This window comes from Hemitrygon akajei, chromosome 19 (assembly GCF_048418815.1).
Source record: "Hemitrygon akajei chromosome 19, sHemAka1.3, whole genome shotgun sequence".
In the NCBI taxonomy this organism is placed as follows: Eukaryota; Metazoa; Chordata; class Chondrichthyes; order Myliobatiformes; family Dasyatidae; genus Hemitrygon; species Hemitrygon akajei.
The window spans coordinates 39,527,190-39,545,275 of record NC_133142.1 but is presented as its reverse complement, the minus strand read 5'-3'; the positions used below and the strand labels follow the sequence as shown (position 1 = coordinate 39,545,275).

Genomic DNA, 18,086 nt, shown 5'->3' with positions numbered 1-18,086 from the left:
CGCCAGACTTCAAACTTCTGACTATGTTTGTGAAACCTTTCTAAAATTCCAGCTGCCCAATTGGACAGTGTAAATCCACTTCATTGGAAATTAAGTCAGAACTTTTCTCATGTCAAAATCATGCAACATATGTAACTATCAGTTTTTGATTTGGCTTCATAGTTCAAATAAGCAATCTTTTAACTTCTGTAATGTAGTTAAATGAATTCCGAACTGAAAACATAAGTGACTGTACAACTGCCGGCATAAACATGAGTATGTATGTCCCCAAAAGCATCTTACATGCCTGATTGTGTTTGAATCAGTGGTTCTCATGATTTGTTACTTGAATAAAGTAAGAGGTGTTCAATTCTGTAAAATTATTTGTGCAGGGTTGAGAAACTATTAAAGTAGTTTTTGCCCAATTTGTGAAAGTACCAATTAGCTGTAAATTATAACCATGGCACTGGAGGATAACTAAAATGAGTATACATTGCTTTAATTTGTAAGAGGAACTTAATTATTCATTAAACTCCAATTACGCTGACACTGCAGTGAACAATCATTTGATCTAATTACTGTGGTATTGAACATAATTTTTAGTGAATTGTAACTAAAACATGCAGAGCATAAAATGATATCCTTCAGATACAGTATATAATTTTGCATCATATCAATCAACTCATGATTCTCCTATTGCTTGTAAAGGTGAGGAAATAGAACTTAATATTAAGAAACTAAATAAAATGGTTGTATGAAATAGCATAAAAGTAAAGAATCAAATTGACTGAAAGCTGCTATAGAAAATATGGAAAATGTAAGTGATTACCAGTGTGAAGTAGTAAACAAGCCTAACTGCTTTGTTGATGAGAAAGCTACGTATCCCATTCATTTTTTTTTTACCTATTCAGAAATGGAAAAATTCTGACATATTTTAGAGGATGTCATAAGGGACGTTGGTGTCTTTCAATGATAATATTATCCGGGACATACAAGAAATTATTTTTGATGCTGTAAATTTTATCATAGATCATAGAACAGTGTGGTACAGTATGGGTCCTTTCACTCATGATGTTGTACTAATGTTCAAACTTTCTCCACAATCAACCTAACCCTTTCCTCCATTATGCAAAAGGAAGCCCATCTCCAACATCCTCCTAAATCTTCCTCCACTCACCTTAAAAGGATTTCCTCTGGGATTAGCCATTATTGCCCTAGGAAAAAAGCACTGGCTATCTATTCAATCTATGTCTCTTAGAATCTTATACACTACTATCAAGTTGCCTCTCATCTTCTTTCATTCCAAAGAGAAAAGCCTTAGCTCGCTCGGCCATTCCGCACAAGACAAATTCGCTAATCCAGACAGCATACTGGTAAATCTCTTCTGCGTTTTCTCTAAAGCTTCCACATCCTTCCTTTCATGAGGCAACTAAAACCAAACACAATACTCAAAGTGTGATGTATCTAGAGTTTTATAGATCTGTAACATTATCTATTGGCTCTTAACTCAATTTTTTGACAAATGAAGGACAACAAACATACTCTATTCCTTTTAACATCGTCTATCTCATCTTGACAATAGTTATTGTTAATTTTTATTAACATCAACTGTGATATTACTCCTCCCACAAATGACATCAGGTGTTTTCTGAGATAACAGCATAAATTGTGATTTTTTTTTAAAGATTTCAAGTTGAAGGACAGTTTTCTTTGACTATTGCCTGACTGAGGTCATGACATAACTCACTGTGCAGGTCTTTAAAATAGCATTATATATTCATCAAGACTTTTGTTCATCTTTTCTTCCTATTTTTTGAGGAAACAATTTTCTGCTGAATCTAGAATGCACAGTTTAAATCATAACAGAATTTATTTCCATAAAAATGGTGCTCACAAATTATTAATGTCTTAAATAATTGAAATAAGAACCTGAGAAATTAGTACTTATAAGGTAATATCACCAGGAAATCACTGACATTCACAGATCAGGGTAACACTTTGTCTCAAAAATTTATTGACTTATAAGGTTAATCAAGATTAGATGTAACCAAAGATATGTGCAGCCTAAATGAAGTGATTCTTGATGACATTTTGAAACTGCCTAACACTAAATCTTCAGTTATGTCAACCAGAAAACAAATGTAGTCATTGCTGGCTGGTGTACAAGTCTGAGTGGACTCAAACAATTCCGAGTGGACTCAGAGGAGTATTTTTCCCACTAACTTGAATGAACTAGTAGAACAGGAAAAGATTTACTCAGACAGCTTTACCAAAGGGACATTAGTCTGGGGATTCCAAGATCTAGTGACTTTATTACCCTGATATTTTGCACCAGCAAATGTCAAAGGTATTATGGGCACAAACTAATAAAAATTCGCAGATGGGTTTTCTATGGCTTTACAGAGTCTTCTTGTAATAGTATTGTTTCAAACATTTGAACTTAATACAAACTTAGATTATTTTCTTAGAAATTGTTTTATAGTTCTATACCTTGTGTAGTGTGTGTGTTCATAAGTTATAATTCTAGTACCTATAATAACCAGATAGAAAATTACAATATTAATCTTTCATGATAGGAAATATTTTCATCAACCTCTTCATGGAACATTTCTACCAGGGATAGAAGCCCCTGTGTCATTTTCCCATATTTAAATGACAGGTGCAGGTATGTCACACAGAAGTGTCAGCAGAAAATACCACATTTGTGTTTCTGAAAATTTTGATGAAAAGATATCTGCTATGGACGTTGCCCATACAGTACAGGTGTCAAAGTTGAACCCACTAGCCCTTTTTTGTCTAGAAGATATTCAATGGAGCAGTCAGACATTTCTGCTCATCACAGCTAAGCTAAAAACTTGTCAATGTACACAATTATGCTTCTGTAGTTGTGCCAAGGGACAGAATAACAGAGTTTTTAAACAAAGGAAGAGGCCAGCTTAGAAAGATGTGCATAATTTACAAGAAACCTCTCTAAAAATGCATATGTTCATTTAAGAGGAGACAATGGTATTTAAGGTAAAAACAAACCTTACAATTTATTATTTGCTTGTGCTACACTTTTTTGGTAGCTTTTATAGTTTATTCTGCATTGTTTTATTTACCTTATTCTCCCACAGATTTGATTGGTATGAACAGTATACAAGCAAGTTTTTCACAGTATCTTGATACCTTAGTAAACTAATGCCAATACACGATTATGCAGATGGAATTACACAAACAGTATCTTCTCTTTTTGAGTCCAATGTGAACTCCTATAGAGTGTTGTAGGCCATTTGAAGGTTTGATTTGACTGGAGGTGATCAAAATATTTGAAAGGGACAAATTTCTTTGCGATTATTTTTCAGTGTCATTTGATCAAACCTATTCATTATTTGTGATAATTAAATTAATTTTAAAAAGGTTTTCACAAAGTTAGGTCATATTTGTAATTGATTTTGAAGAAGGTATAATAAAGTTTCTATAATTCTTAGAAAGACTTTCAAAAATACTCGCTTTCAAAAATATCATTCCATACATTTTTAATTATGTTGTGAAAGAAAACAAATGAAAACAAGAGCATAAAGCTGTGTATGTTATATATTCTGCTTCTTTGTTTAAATGTATAATGTGTAACTTAAACAGTTAAATACATATATGTCCTGATATGTTTTTTTAGGTTGAGAATAAATAGTGTAGTTAACCACTCTCACTTCTTTATCCATAATTTGGACAGCAACTTGGTAAATTGATAAATTAGCTTATTATTGTCACACGCACAGAGGTGGAGTGAAAGAATTGTCTTGCATATTGTCCATTCAAGTCAATTCCTTGCAACGGTGCTTTGAGGTAGTACAAAGTAAAACAGTAACAGAATCTCGAATGAAGTCTTGCATTAGAGAGAAAGTGCAGTGCAGGTAGAGAGTAAGGTGCGAGGTCATACTGAAGTGGATTGTTGGTCAAGACTCTTATTTTAATATCCTAGGAAAATGTTCAGCAGTCTTATAACAGTGGAGCAGAAGCTATTCTTGAGTTGGTCATATGCACTTTCAGGTCTGATAGGAGAGGGGAGAAGAGAGTCTGTCTGGGATGGGTAGGATCTTTGATTATGCTGACTGCTTTATTAAGGCAGAAAGAAGTGAAGATGAAGTTCAAAGGAGGGAGTCTAGTTTCCATGATATGCTGAACTGTGCCCACAGATTCCTGCAGTCATGGACAGAGCAATTGCCATATCCAAGCTGTGATGCATACAGATAGGATATCTTGTATGGTGCATCAATAAAAATTGGTCAGGTCTAAGTGGACATGCCAAATTTCCTTTAGCCCATTGAGGAAGTAGAAGCTCGGTGAGCTTTTGTTGACCATGGTGTCAAAGTGATTGGACCAGGACACAGACTGTTAGTGACATTCATGGCTAAGAAGTTGAAACTCACAATCCTCTCGAGCTCAGCACCACTGATGCAAACAGGAACGTGCACACTGCCCCACTTCCTGAAGTCAATACCAGCTCACTTGTTTTGATGACATTGAGGGAAATGTTTTGTCAGTACACTATGCCACTGGGTTCTCTATCTCCTTTTTTTAAAAAATTTTATTTAATTGCATTTTTAAATGATTACAAGTGTAGAAAAAAAAGTATGTGACCCTTCCCCCCTCCCCTTAATCCCTCCCCCCTAACTTCCCTATATAAAAAAAATTAAGAAAGAAAGAAAAGAAAGAAAGAAAGAATGCCTGGTTGTTGGAAGGTCTCCACATGCTCCATGGAGTTCTTAATAACTTTAGTATATATATTTATTTCTTTCCCCAAGTAACCATTAATTTTCTCTTCAGAGCACCTATATATTTTGTCCTGTCTTTTGTAAATAAGGGCCCCAGATTTTCAAAAATGTTTCATATTTATCTCTTAAGTTATAAGTAATTTTTTCTAATGGAATACAGCCATAGATTTCTTTTTTCCAACAATCTATACTTAAATATGTATCTGATTTCCAAGTAATTGCAATAGCCTTTTTGGCTACAGCCAGCGCAATTTTTATAAATTCTTTCTGATATTTATTAAGTTTGAGTTTCGGTTTTGTCCCTTCAATATCACCTAGTAAAAGTAATATTGGATTATGAGGAAGTTTTATTCCCGTAATTTGTTCCAATAAAAGTCTTAAATTTGTCCAAAAAGGTTGAATTTTAGAACAAGACCATGTAGAATGTAAAAATGTACCAGTTTCTTGTTTACATCGGAAACACTGATCAGATAAACTTGGATTTAATTTATTTATTTTTTGTGGTGTAATATATAATTGATGTAAAAAGTTATATTGCACTAATCTTAACCGAACATTTATTGTATTTGTCATACTATCAAGACACAGTCTTGACCAATTTGTTTCTTCAATTTTAATATTCAAATCACTTTCCCATTTTTGTCTTGACTTATGGACTCCTTGTTTAGTTGCCTGTTTTTGAATCAAATTATACATACAAGATATAAATTTTTTAATATTTCCTTTTTGAATTAAAATTTCTATTTCTTTAGATTTCGGCAATAACATTGTTTGACCTAGTTTTTCTCTTATATAAGCCCTTAATTGAAAGTAACAAAATAAAGTGTTATTTGATACTTTATATTTATTCTTTAATTGATCGAATGACATTAATATACCTCCTTCAAAACAATCTCCTATGTATTTAATCCCTTGTTGAAACCAATTATATAAAAGTTGATTGTCCATTGTAAAAGGAATTAGGATTAATTAGGTTTGTCAGGCATTGCTGGGGTGGTGTGACTCAAGGGGCCAAAAGGGCCAACTGCTGTATCACTAAAGAAAAAAAAGAAATAATGGTGGATGTCAGACCACAGGGTGGTAATCATTAAGGCACATTACCTTTTTCGTCTTGGGTACCTGGATGATAGTGGTTTTCTTAAAGCAAGTGAGAACGTCAGATTGAAGCAGGGAGAGAATAAAAATCTCTGCAAAAATCCCTGCCAGTTTATCTGTATGGGAGCTAAGGATATGGCCAAGGATACCATTCAGGCCAGTTGTCTTCCATGGGTTCATTATCTAGAAGACTGACCTTATGTCCACAATAGTGACTATGAGCTTAGGTGCATTGGAGCTGCTGGAGTGGGAGGTAACATTTCAATCAGCTTCTGTTCAAAATGTGCATAGAATGTATTCAGCTTACTGTGAAGAGATGCACTGTTATCAGTGATACTACCTGATTATAGCCCATTATAGCATATAAGCTCTGCCATAACTGATGGCTGGTTTTGACTGATATTGTCTCTTGGCATCCTTGATAGCTTTACTGAGTTTGTATCTCAATTTCATGTAAAGCAATACATACAAACTTCAGTTGAATTTCTAGTAAAACACTGCCATCTGAATGTTTTGTATTACACATTGCACTTTCCACGCCGTAATGATAGAAACTTCTATTTCTTTCAAGTAAATAAATGTTAAGAAGAATTTCTGCTGATATCCCCATATAAATCAAACATGGCACAGATTTGGCTTGACCATTTTCATCGACCAAATAATTTAAGGTCATAATAACCTTCAATTACTAATCAAAAGTATTTCTTGTTCTTAAAGTCATTTGCTTGCAAATGCATATTTCCTTCCACTTTTAATATTGGTTTTCTAATTCTACAGCAGCTCAATGCAAAAAGATAAAACTGCATGTGCAAATGCTGTTTTTTCCAAAACTAGAGTGAATTCTATTCCATATTTTTCAATGAATGAATATTAGTTGCTGAAATGAAGGGAAGGTTCCCACTAAGCTTTAGCACAAATCACAGCAAGGAAATTATCAAGTATATAGCTGAGGTAAAACTGTCAAATAATCTGGTTAGAGAAACAGGTTACATGAACTTTATTGATGATTTTAACATTATTTCAACATAATGTATAGTTGTTCTTGTGGATAAATTTAGCAAAAGATAATATTGTTTTGTCCTAAGGATACCATACTTTGAACCTTGTCATAGAAAGGAACACAAGTAGAGATTATGATTTGTTCAAAATACCTCTTCAACTATACAAATTGATTGCCTCAATGTTCATTATTTCAAATATAAGGACAAAATGTCAAATGCAACCTGGCTATTGCAAGAGCAGCACACACAAAATGCTGGACGTGTTGCAAGGACATGGCGGTGGAACAAACTCAAGTGCTGAACACAGGCGCGGAGGCCAAGTTGGGAGGCGTTACAGTTGTAGTGAGTGTGGAATTGATGCCAAGGGAGTCTTTACCCAGAGTCTTGGTTTTAGTAGAGAATTCAGGAACGATGCTAGACTAGAACTGATAGTCCTAAGAACCATGGAACAAGGTTACTCATACACAAGTCAACCAACAAACTGGCAGTTCTTTGTTGTGATCACAGGGTATTTATACTGCATTTGCTGATGGATAGCAGGTGTTTGTAGTTAGTGGAACCTGAGAATGATTGGAAACTAAATGAGATGATTGAGGCCCAATTTTTGGGGAAAGTAGCCCGGTGGGCGATTGCCAGAAGGGACCATGACAGGAGGAAGTCAGTAGATCAGGTGGCATTTATGCAAGTGAATAAGCAGCTGATGTTTCGGGCTGAGATCGTTCATTGGGAAGGGGAAAGATGCCAGAATAAGGAGTACAAGTTAAAAGGTGATAGCTGAAGCCAGGATGGTGAGGGGGAAGAAGTAAGAAGCTGGGAGGTGATAGGATGGAAAGGTAAAGGAATGGAGAAGAAGGAATCTGATGGGAGAGGAAAGTGGAGCATGAAAGAAAGGGAAAGAGGAGGGGTACTGGGGTGGGGGGGGGGAGTGGTAATAGCCAGGTGAAGAAAAGATGTAAAAGTTAAGTGTAGGGAATTCAAGAAGGACAGAAGGAAGAGGGGAAAGTTACAGGAAGTTTAAGAAATCAATGTTCATGCCATCACATTGGAGACTAACTGGACAGAATACAAGGTATTGTTCCTCCAACCTCACAGTAGCCTCATTGGTACAGAAGAGGAGACCATTGACTGACATGTTGGAATGGGAATGGGGATTGGAATTAAAATGGTCATCAATTGCAAGTATTTTTTTAACATCACGTTTTGTATGTGGATGACAGTATTTACTGGGGTTTTAAAATTCTCTATAATCAAAGTTTAAAGTAAGTTTATTATCAAAGTATATGTTACCATATGCTACTTTGAGATTCATTTTTTTGTTGGCATTTACAAGAAAAAATAAATACAATAAGATTTATGAAGAACTGTACATGAACAAAGACTTACCATCAACCAATGTGCAAAAAAAAGGCAGACTGTGCAAATGAAAATTAAATCTAAGAACATGAATTATAAAGATGCTACAATATGTGTGAGAAAAAAATCAAAACTGGATTTGAAATGTAAGCTTTAAGAAACAAACGTCAGGTAATATCACAAAAAGCATCTACAACATTAATAACATTTTTTTCAAATTGAATTGAAGTTTTTTTTTGAGGCTGACAGAGTTCATAACACTTGGGAGGACTAATTATTATCAGAAGTAGACTTGCTTTATAACTACTGTTTGATTAAACACCAGCTAGTACAGCTGTGAATGATTTAATCCATGTTTGTGCAGAGGTAGCATTTTAGAAATGATTGGAGTGGTTTAGTTGAACTGTCTCTGTTAATTGGACAATAGTCAGTAATTCAAAAGCATTCAGGTATTTTAAATTTTTATATTGACTTTATTATGTACTTCTTAATTGCAGAGTGCTATACTTATAAATCTCACTCAAATTGTTGTGGGTAATGTTAGCATTTATAGTGTTTTGGTAATAAATTGCTTATGTGTTTTGAAAAAAGTGGTTTTATCACAGGGAAAGCTCTGGTTATCATCATCTAAAATCCTATATATTCTAGAATTGTTTCCATTATAGAAAATAGACAGAGAAATCAAGACAGCAGTGTTCTCTGAGCCTATTGTGTATTTATTTTTATTTGGAGATGCAATGTGGAGTAGGCCCTTCCCATTTAACCATAACTTAATCATGGGCAATTCACAATTACCAATTGAGCTACTGGGCACATCTTTGGACTGTGGGAGGAAACCAGTGCAACCAGAGAAAGCCTACGCATTCCACCGGGAGGACATACAAAGACTTCTCACACAGGAATTGAACTTCAAGATCCAGCACCCCAAGCTGTAATAGCATCCTGTTAACCACTACACTACCATGTTGCCCAGTGGTCCAGTATAGAAACATAGAAAACCTACAGCACAATACGGGCCCTTCAGCCCAAAATGCTGTGCCAAACATCTACTTACTTTAGAAATTACCTAGAGTTACACATAGACCTCTGTTTTCTTAAGCTACATGTACCTATCCAGGAGTCTCTTAAAAGACCCTAGGGAAGACAGCAGAATTTATAATGAAGAATGTAATATTGCAGCACCTGAAAAGAATGGAAAGGTTAGCAAAGCCAGCATAAAGGTATGGAAGGAAAGTCATGTTTGACGAGTCTGTTAAAGCTCTTTGATAATTTGCGCAGATAAGAGGATATGGCATATTAGATTTTTAGAAGGCTTTCAGTAAAGTCCCAGAGAGTTTGTACAACAAGGTCTTGTTGGATGAAACATACTGGTATAGACTGAGAAGTGATTTTCATACAGAAGGCAAAGAATAGGAATACACAGCCCTTGCTCAGTTTGATAGGTTGGGATGAATAGTGAACAGGTACATGTGTCTCAGCTTTTCACAATCTATATCAATAATATGGCTGAGGGAACCAAATGTCATTATCCTAAATTTTCTGATGAGGAAGATTCTGAGTAGGGAGGATTTTGGACAATGTCAGCTAAGCCATATGAGATGCCATATGAGGTCGAAAAAAATCTAATTTTACACATAGGGACAAAACAGAAAAGCAAAGTATTGTATAAGTGGTAAGAGACTAGAAGGCGTCCATGTTCAAAAACACCTGGTTATCCTTATAGGCAAGTTCCTGAAAGCCAATATGCCGGTAGTAAGTCATTCAGAAAGCAAGTGGTATGTCGGCCTTAATTAAAGGAGAAGCTGAGTACAGATATCTCACTGAAATTGTATGTGGCCCTGGAGAAACCTGAATTAGGAAGTTTCAATTGCTTTTTATTTACCTAGATGTAGATATGATAGTCCTTGTGCAGAAGACAAACTTAATTCAACAAACTTGCACTATGAGGAGAGCTCAATCAGAGACAGAACCAGGTTTACTTTCACGGACACATGTTGTGAAATGTGTTGTTTTGCAGCAGCAGTACATAGAAAAAATGGTTATAAGTTGCAATAACTATATATAAAAATAAATGGATGTTGCAAGAAGACTAGAACTGTATTCTCTAAAATTTAGAAGAATGAGGACAGATCTCAAGAAAACTTGCACTTTCACAGGGCTTCGTAAGCTGAGGTGGGTGGACATTTCTCTAAATGGTTATCTGGAACAAGGCATAAAGTGAAAGGAAAGGCCATGTCATATTGAAATGAGGGAAAATGTTTTCACTCAGAAGGTGCATATCTTTGGAATTCCCCACCTCAAAGATTCAGATAATTCGAAACGAAGACAGATGCAAGGGTAATAAAGCCAAGAGGGATGTGGGGAGTGTGCAGGAAAATTATACAAATTAAAACATCATCTTGATGAATGGTGGAGCAGAAATGACCTACACATGATCCATTTCCTATGTTTTTTTTTATTGTTAAGTACTGGTTTAGAAAAGTTTAATACAGAATTAACGTATTACTTAAAATTCCGATTTCGGACATTATTTTCCCTCAATTCAAGATAAGAAATAAAAACAGCATGAGTTCAGAAGTACAAAAATGACATATTGATAATCTTTCTCATGCAGTACGTGCTCTCATTCTATAAATGGAAATGAAGTGTGATTTTTGCTTGTGGTTTTTCATTACTTTAGAGTCTGTTAGTTCCCATAACTGATGGCACTATTATACTAATCCAGTCTTTCTTTTTATTGACACAGAGAATGGCAAGCCACATGGGCCAGTTTTTATCCATGAGCCGCATGACATTGTGTTTCCTGTGGACTCTGAAGAAAGGAAGGCCACTTTAAACTGTGAAGCAAAAGGGAATCCAACACCATATTACAGGTTTGCTGGCATCATCTTTATCGGTATCTTAATAAAAGTAAAGCTGAAAGTCATCTTTTAATCATTCTTTGAAATATTGTAAAGGGAGTTAAAGAACTCGATTGGAATACAAGCTTGCCTCTGAAAGAGTTAAATTAAACAGGGCAATCACTAAGTAGTCCTTCCGTAAGGACTAAGAAGAGAGTCAATATTTGTATTTAATTTAACTTTTTTAATTAAAATGGATTGAATAGGTTTTTTATTTACTAACCTGCCATTGCACAATATGCATCTTACCTTAATTGTATTTCCTCTTTCACTTGTTGTGACATATTATATTTGAAACTGGAATTACAGAGGGGACCACTACAACAGCCATGCAAATTGCAATATTACCATTTGTATCATTGAAATGCAAGTAGATATTGATAGATCCCACTGGAAAAAATCATTTATCTGTCTCACAAAAATCAGGCAATTTAATAGTTGTTTTGGCATAAGTGTTTGCAACTGACCTGTGGTAATGTGTTGTTATCAAAATGATGTGAAGGTATTAAATGGTAATTTTTAAATGTACACAGGGAAAGTATAGTATGATATGGAGGTTCATTTTCAACTAAACCTTTTTGGAATGTTATTTCAAAAATAGTATGTCAATCTGAGCACCAGAAATGATCAGAAACATTGTTTTATTGTATAATCTTCTCTTGATAAACATAGGAAATCCATCTGTCTGTATCATTAAAATCAATCTTTCTGAAAACCTTTTAACATCATGTAATTTTATTTCATGTAACTGCATATCTGTATGAGTATGAAAGGTTTGTTCATCCTTCAACCCAATGTTTGCTGACCTACACTGGTATAACATTTAGCAATGCATTGAATTTAAAATTCTTATTCTTTGTGTTCAAACTTCTTGATTGTGTCATTTGTTCCTACGTTGAACATTTCAATCAGTCTTTCATCATCCCTGTACTTCTCCAGCTTTTGCACTTGGTGAGCCCTTGATCTCTAGTCTTTGATACTGATTCTTGTGCCCTCGCCTGCTTGAGAACTTCATCTCCAGAACCCCATGACCACACTTTCCTTTGTAAGCTAGAACCAGCTCGCCTGACTAAATGTTTGTTATATGCCCTAGTATTTCTTGATGCAGTTTTTCTAATTCTATCTCATAGTACTGCTATGGAGTAACAAGTGACATTTTATGATGATAAAGACACTGTATGAATGCCAGCTGTTGTTCGAAATAATGAGCTACCATTTGAGTTAACCTGTCTGGGCAGAAATGAGTATTCAACTCTGCCGTATTTGAGCACTAGACAACTAACTCAATAACCAGGCATGTACATTTTCTGCATCATTTATCTTTCAACTTTTTATTTGGAAGTTGCTATTTTTTAATATCATTGCATTTTACATGAAGAAATTATGCCTAAACTCCTCAGGTTCTTTATAATTATTTTTTGATTCACACTTTTCTAACAAAAGCTTAGCAGTACTGCAAAATCTCTAAGATCTCTGCTACTTCCAGTTTCACTAGCCACATTCTGACATTTTTGTCACTTATGATTACCATTGTTACTATGTTCCACTAAATTTGTCTGTCCTTTTCAGATTTAATTGCTCCTGCTTTCAGTACTATAACAAATGTTTTCCCTGTTCCTTGCATCTTCAAACTTGGTTTATTTCTAATTTTCCCCTTTAATAACAAAAGGTTACCAGCCTGAAACAATGCTTTATTTCTCTCCAAAGATACAAGCTGAATATTTATATATATATATATATTTTTGTAGTTACTTTATGCTAACTACCTAAATCATCCTTGTTTTAGTGGCAGTGGACTTAATATATTTCCTTTGCAGGTAAATTTTCTCTTCCCTACCGTCACTCTGTTTTGTACATTTCACAAAAGGGAATGAATCACCAAAAAAGTCCCTCGGTCCCTTCAATGTGTCCATGCCAGCCAAAATGCCTCACTCAGCTTGTACCATTTACTTGTGTTGGCTCATAATCCATTGAAACATTTCCAATCCATGTACCTGTCTAAATGTCTATTAAATGTCATAATTATACCAACCTTGTACACTTCACTGTTGTGTTCTTCAAATCCAAAAACTAATTCATTAAATCATATTAAACATATTAAATATGTTTAATATTTATTTTTCAAAAGTGCATTCTCAGCTCTTGTAATCATTCACATTAACAGAATCCTGATTTCTTTTGCTTCAAAATTGTTCATCATGTTCCCTTTTTAATTGCCTAATTTGGCATCTACCGGTATATTGAAATCTAACTTAATTTTTTGCATCGTAACTCTTTATATTTTCATTCATAATGGGATGTACTTGTTCAGGATGCATTGCCGGACTGTAAAGAGGTTGATTCTCTGATCAAATTTACTACTTTGCTCACTAAGATACTAAAAATTTCAGTGAGAATTATTTTAAGCAGACCTTCATTTAAAAGGAGGTGATTGTTCCCTTGAATTATTTCTGATTATTCTGCCTTCAGCTTCTCCTCCATCTGAAGATGTAAAGAGAAAGTGTAAGAGGATGCAATAACAGCTCATGAAATATGTCACTTCCTATCTTCCTTCAACCTGAAAATCAACAACTTCAACCCTCTGTTTCTTATTCATATGGTTGCCTTAGACTTTGCAACAATTACTCATCTACCATTGAACTAAACTTTTGTTAATAATCTTCCTCACTAATAATCCTCTCAATATACAGTACATACAGAGCAAATCTCCATGTTAGCTTAATCATCACAATTCTTCATTTCAAATAAATATTTATTCTTGAATAATCAAACATGCTTTAAAACAATTCATCATCTAAAACATCTCTGAATGCTCATAAACTGAATCTTAAATTAAGGGTTTAAAGAGCTTGCCAATCTCTAATGGTGTCCAAGTCATTTGATGGGGCAGATCCAAAGTAATGGTGTTTGGGGCATTCATTAAAAATTCTGAAGGCATAGTTCTGCTGCAGCTCTTTGTTAGTCCGAATTGTATCTTCATTCACCATGGATTTAGAATTCAGTGCTTAGGCCTCAGAGAATCATGATCTAATTGAATAAGTTGGCTGAGGAGACCAAATAGTTCAAAGTTTGCTGATAGTACAAAAGTATCTCTATTGTGAGTAGGGAAGAAGATATTAAAGAGGCTTTGTGGGGATATAGATATGCCAACTGAGTGATAATTTTGCTGTTAGAGTCTGGTACATTTAATAGGAAAACTGTGTTGATGTGCAAAGGGACTTATGTTTCCTTGTACAAACATTACAGCAAGCTAATAATCAAGTGCTGCAATCTGTTGGGAAGTCAAAAAATATGCTGGCCTTCATAATGAGAGGATTTGAGCACAGGAGGTGTCCAGCCCCTATGATCTTGATCAGACCTCACCTGAAATATTGAGCACGGTTTTGGTCTCCTTACCCAAGAAAACTTTGCCATAGAGAGTATGCAAAGAAGATTTACCAGCCTGATACCAGGGATTTTGGGTTTGCCAGACAAGAAGAGTCAGAATAGATCAGGCTTGTGTTTTCTCAGGTTTAAAAGAATGAGAAGCGACCTCATTGAAGTTTACAAATTCTTACAGAGTTTGATTGGGAACCTGCAGGGAGAATGGATTCATTGGCTAAGGAGATTAATATCAGGCAAAAGGGATAGGCTGTTTTGACTAAAGTGAGGGAATTTGTTTTTCATTGAGTGTATGGTGAATTTTTGAGTTCTCTACCCTGAACAACTATGAGCGTTCAGTCATGGAGTTCATTTGAAATAGAAGTGATTAGATTTCTCAATCGTAAAGGCATCATGTGGCATGGGAATGGTGCTGACATAGAAAATAAGCCATGATACGACTGAATTTGGAGCAATTTGATAAAGCCTGTAGGCTTATATAATTCTACTTATTGCTAATACCTCAGCCATGCTGGATTTCCATTCTGTGTTTCTTCCTTCTCAGTTCTGCCATATCGTGTGAGCTTACTTGGACCATAACTTATTCTTTCTGGTCTTATTGAATCAAGATCACAGGAAGGTGCTTAGGAAGGCTCATTACCATAATGCTAACAGTTTGCTTAGCGTCTTGCCAGTTCCCCATAATGTGGGATCCAAATTTCTCTCAATCGTCCAAAAAATCTTTTCGTCTGTTTACCTCAAACACCCTTTCTCAGAGCATGTACAGAATAGAAATACCAACTGCTGAATATTCTGAGACAAACTTCAATTTATTCTTTTAGAGTTTCTTGCAGCATTGATGAAAATAAATGTTCTGATGTTCTGAATGTTTTGGGCATTACAATAAACATTAAGCTATTGCTGAGGAAGTGTATTATAACAACCAACCAAGACTTCCTTGTGATACAGTTAAAAATGCACAGTGCATTCTACAATTCTGGATGAATTCTTCTTGTCTTTTTCTGAGTAGCAGTTATGTTACTGCATAAAATATTGACTACTAATAAATTACTATTTGGTAACCAGGGGCTTCTTGTCTCAATGAAGCTTGGTGGCTTTGTCATAAATCAACTGAAGATGATCTCAGTGAAAAATAAAACAGTCTCTCCTGAAATAACTGAACTCTTCATCATGAGCTGTGCTAAAATTAAAATATTTGATAATTCTCAGAAATGAGACATCACTTTTATAAAGTAATATGAAGAAAATACAGCTGTAAAGAATGCATAACATCGAACCATTTGCAATTTCAATGAATTATAAGAGAACAAAACTGGCCAGACTGTAATTAATTGATTCTGTACAAGTTTTAGCTCCAACTCTTTCCATACAAGAAAGCAATTAAGCTCTTACAAAAGTTCATTCTCAAACATCATGTCCTTCTTCTTTGACCCTTGGTTCATTCTCCTATTTGCCATTGTTGATCTGCTCCTATTTTCTTATCTCAGCATTGTAAAGAATCTACACAATTCCCACCAATTCACCTGTCTCTATTTCTGCATCAGTAATTCCACTGATTTTATCTTTTCTGACCTGGCCCCTTTTATTAAAATAATCCATATGACAGCAAAAATTGGGGACAATCTTTACATTCAAAGAAAATCCCATGGACTTATCCTCCTGCAATTTAAAACTATTACCAGGCAAACATGGTTAGGACAGATGTGGGGATGTTTTGCTTTCTACTTTAACTATCCTACCTTTCTCATCCAGGTTTTTCCCATACTTGCTGGAGTATGGGCATTACACCTGGGGCCATACAATCGTTGATTCCTTGGACTCTGGGGTATTGCAGATTTTTAGACCAATACAGCAGTTAGGTCTACAATATTGGCCAGTGAATCTTAGGTTCAGTTACAGTGCTTAGTTTTATTCTTAAGTTCATCAATGTTAAATACACTTGAGAATAAGTGATCAATTTTGGTTTATTTTCTTTAAAGGGGGGTTAATAATTTTCAGGTGTGTCACGGATGGCTTTTAAAACTGATATTTATGAGCATAAGGTTACTTTTAAACAAACACATCCGTAATTTTTCTCAAACTTTTTCAAGGCACAAGGACACATAAACTAATAACATGCTGCTTTATTACTTTATAACTTCATAGTGGAATTTTATGCAACACACACAAAATTCTGGAGCATCTTAGCAGGCCAGGCAGCATCTATGGAAAAGAGTATAGTCGATGTTTCAGGCCGAGACCCTTTATCAGGAGGTGAGAAAAAAAGATGAACATGGGCTCTCGACCCAGAACCCAATAGATGCTGTCTGGCCTGCTGAGTTCCTCCAGCATTTTGTTTGTGTTGCTTGGATTTCCAGCATCTACAGATTTTCTCTTGCCTGTGAGTGGAATTTCATGATGACTTCTCATTCTATGAAAAGATTAGAATGTTCAGGTTCTTGATGACTATCATAGACCTGAAGGACCTGTTTCGCAGCTATGCAGTATAATTCTAAAACTCTAAATGCCCTATTTAATAATAAATTAATACATACACTAAAAAGTAAGAAAACAACTGGATAGAAATCATCGGTTTTAAAGTGTGTGGCTCTGAATATAACCATGTTGAGCAATCCAGCTTTGATGCGCGACATTTTTACAAGGTTGGAAAAGAATTATCAGGAAGTCACTGAGGCTAATTCTTATCTACATTTTAAAACCTATGTTTCATTGTGTAAAGCTAGTTTTAACACTCATGGTGATAGGCTTTGCTTTCAATGACCCCAACATGAATGTTATTTCCTTTAAAGTATTGAAGATCTTGGATTGTTGCAGTCAATGTAAACAATGGGCAAACTTGTGATTACCAGATGCACAGGAGTATTTTGCTTTTAAGTTTTCCAAGATGTAGAATCATAGATATTAGTGATATAATATATTGAACCAGCCAGATGATTAATATTATTAATATAAAATCTTCATTCAGAAGGTACTTAAGTGGGGTTTAGTGACATAGTTAAGAATATAAAATTATTTTTCAGGTATTTGAAAGGATATTATCAGTGATATTTAATAATATTAACTAAATAATTGATATTCAAGATGCAATACCCTTTCATGCATTCTATTAATACATTTAGGGTTTATGAGCTGCTGTAATTAAAACAATCATCCTACTTCTTGATTAAAAAGAACAACAACATGACATGCATGTTTTCCAAAGGGCATAAGGCTATATGGGTTTCAAAATCAGTTCAGTGAATTTAATAATGAGTTATGCAGGCAAGTTCTTTTAGGAATGCTTCTGAGTTAATTTAAAGCAAATTGTGGAGCACATAGCTTTAATTTAGCATGAATTGGCACTAATTGGGCAAGCTAACTCAGGGAATCTGAGAGCATGGCTGGGATGTTAAGTGGGCACCATAGGTTGAAATGATCACACTACAAACACCCATCATAGAAATAAACTATTAATGATATATCCATGAAATTTCAGCCTAAATGAACTATTATTTTGCTAAGAAAACAATCAAGCAAAGTTTATTGGATAGAATAGCATTACAGGGAGAAGACGGTGTGATCTTATTTCTCTTGGCACATTGCTATTCCCCTGAGATAATTGAAGGCCAATTTTTAAGTCAGAC

General features: G+C 34.9%; 1 protein-coding gene across 9 annotated transcripts in view; it reads left to right on the top strand.

Annotated features, from left to right (window-relative positions):
• LOC140741889 (contactin-4-like) overlaps positions 1–18,086 on the top strand; it is a 2,152,419-nt gene that overhangs the window by 1,248,810 nt on the left and 885,523 nt on the right. For all 9 annotated transcript variants that reach the window (XM_073072410.1, XM_073072411.1, XM_073072416.1 and 6 more), the window contains one exon: positions 10,929–11,055. In XM_073072410.1, coding sequence (XP_072928511.1) covers positions 10,929–11,055 — 127 coding nt within the window. The remainder of the gene's footprint in view (positions 1–10,928; positions 11,056–18,086) is intronic.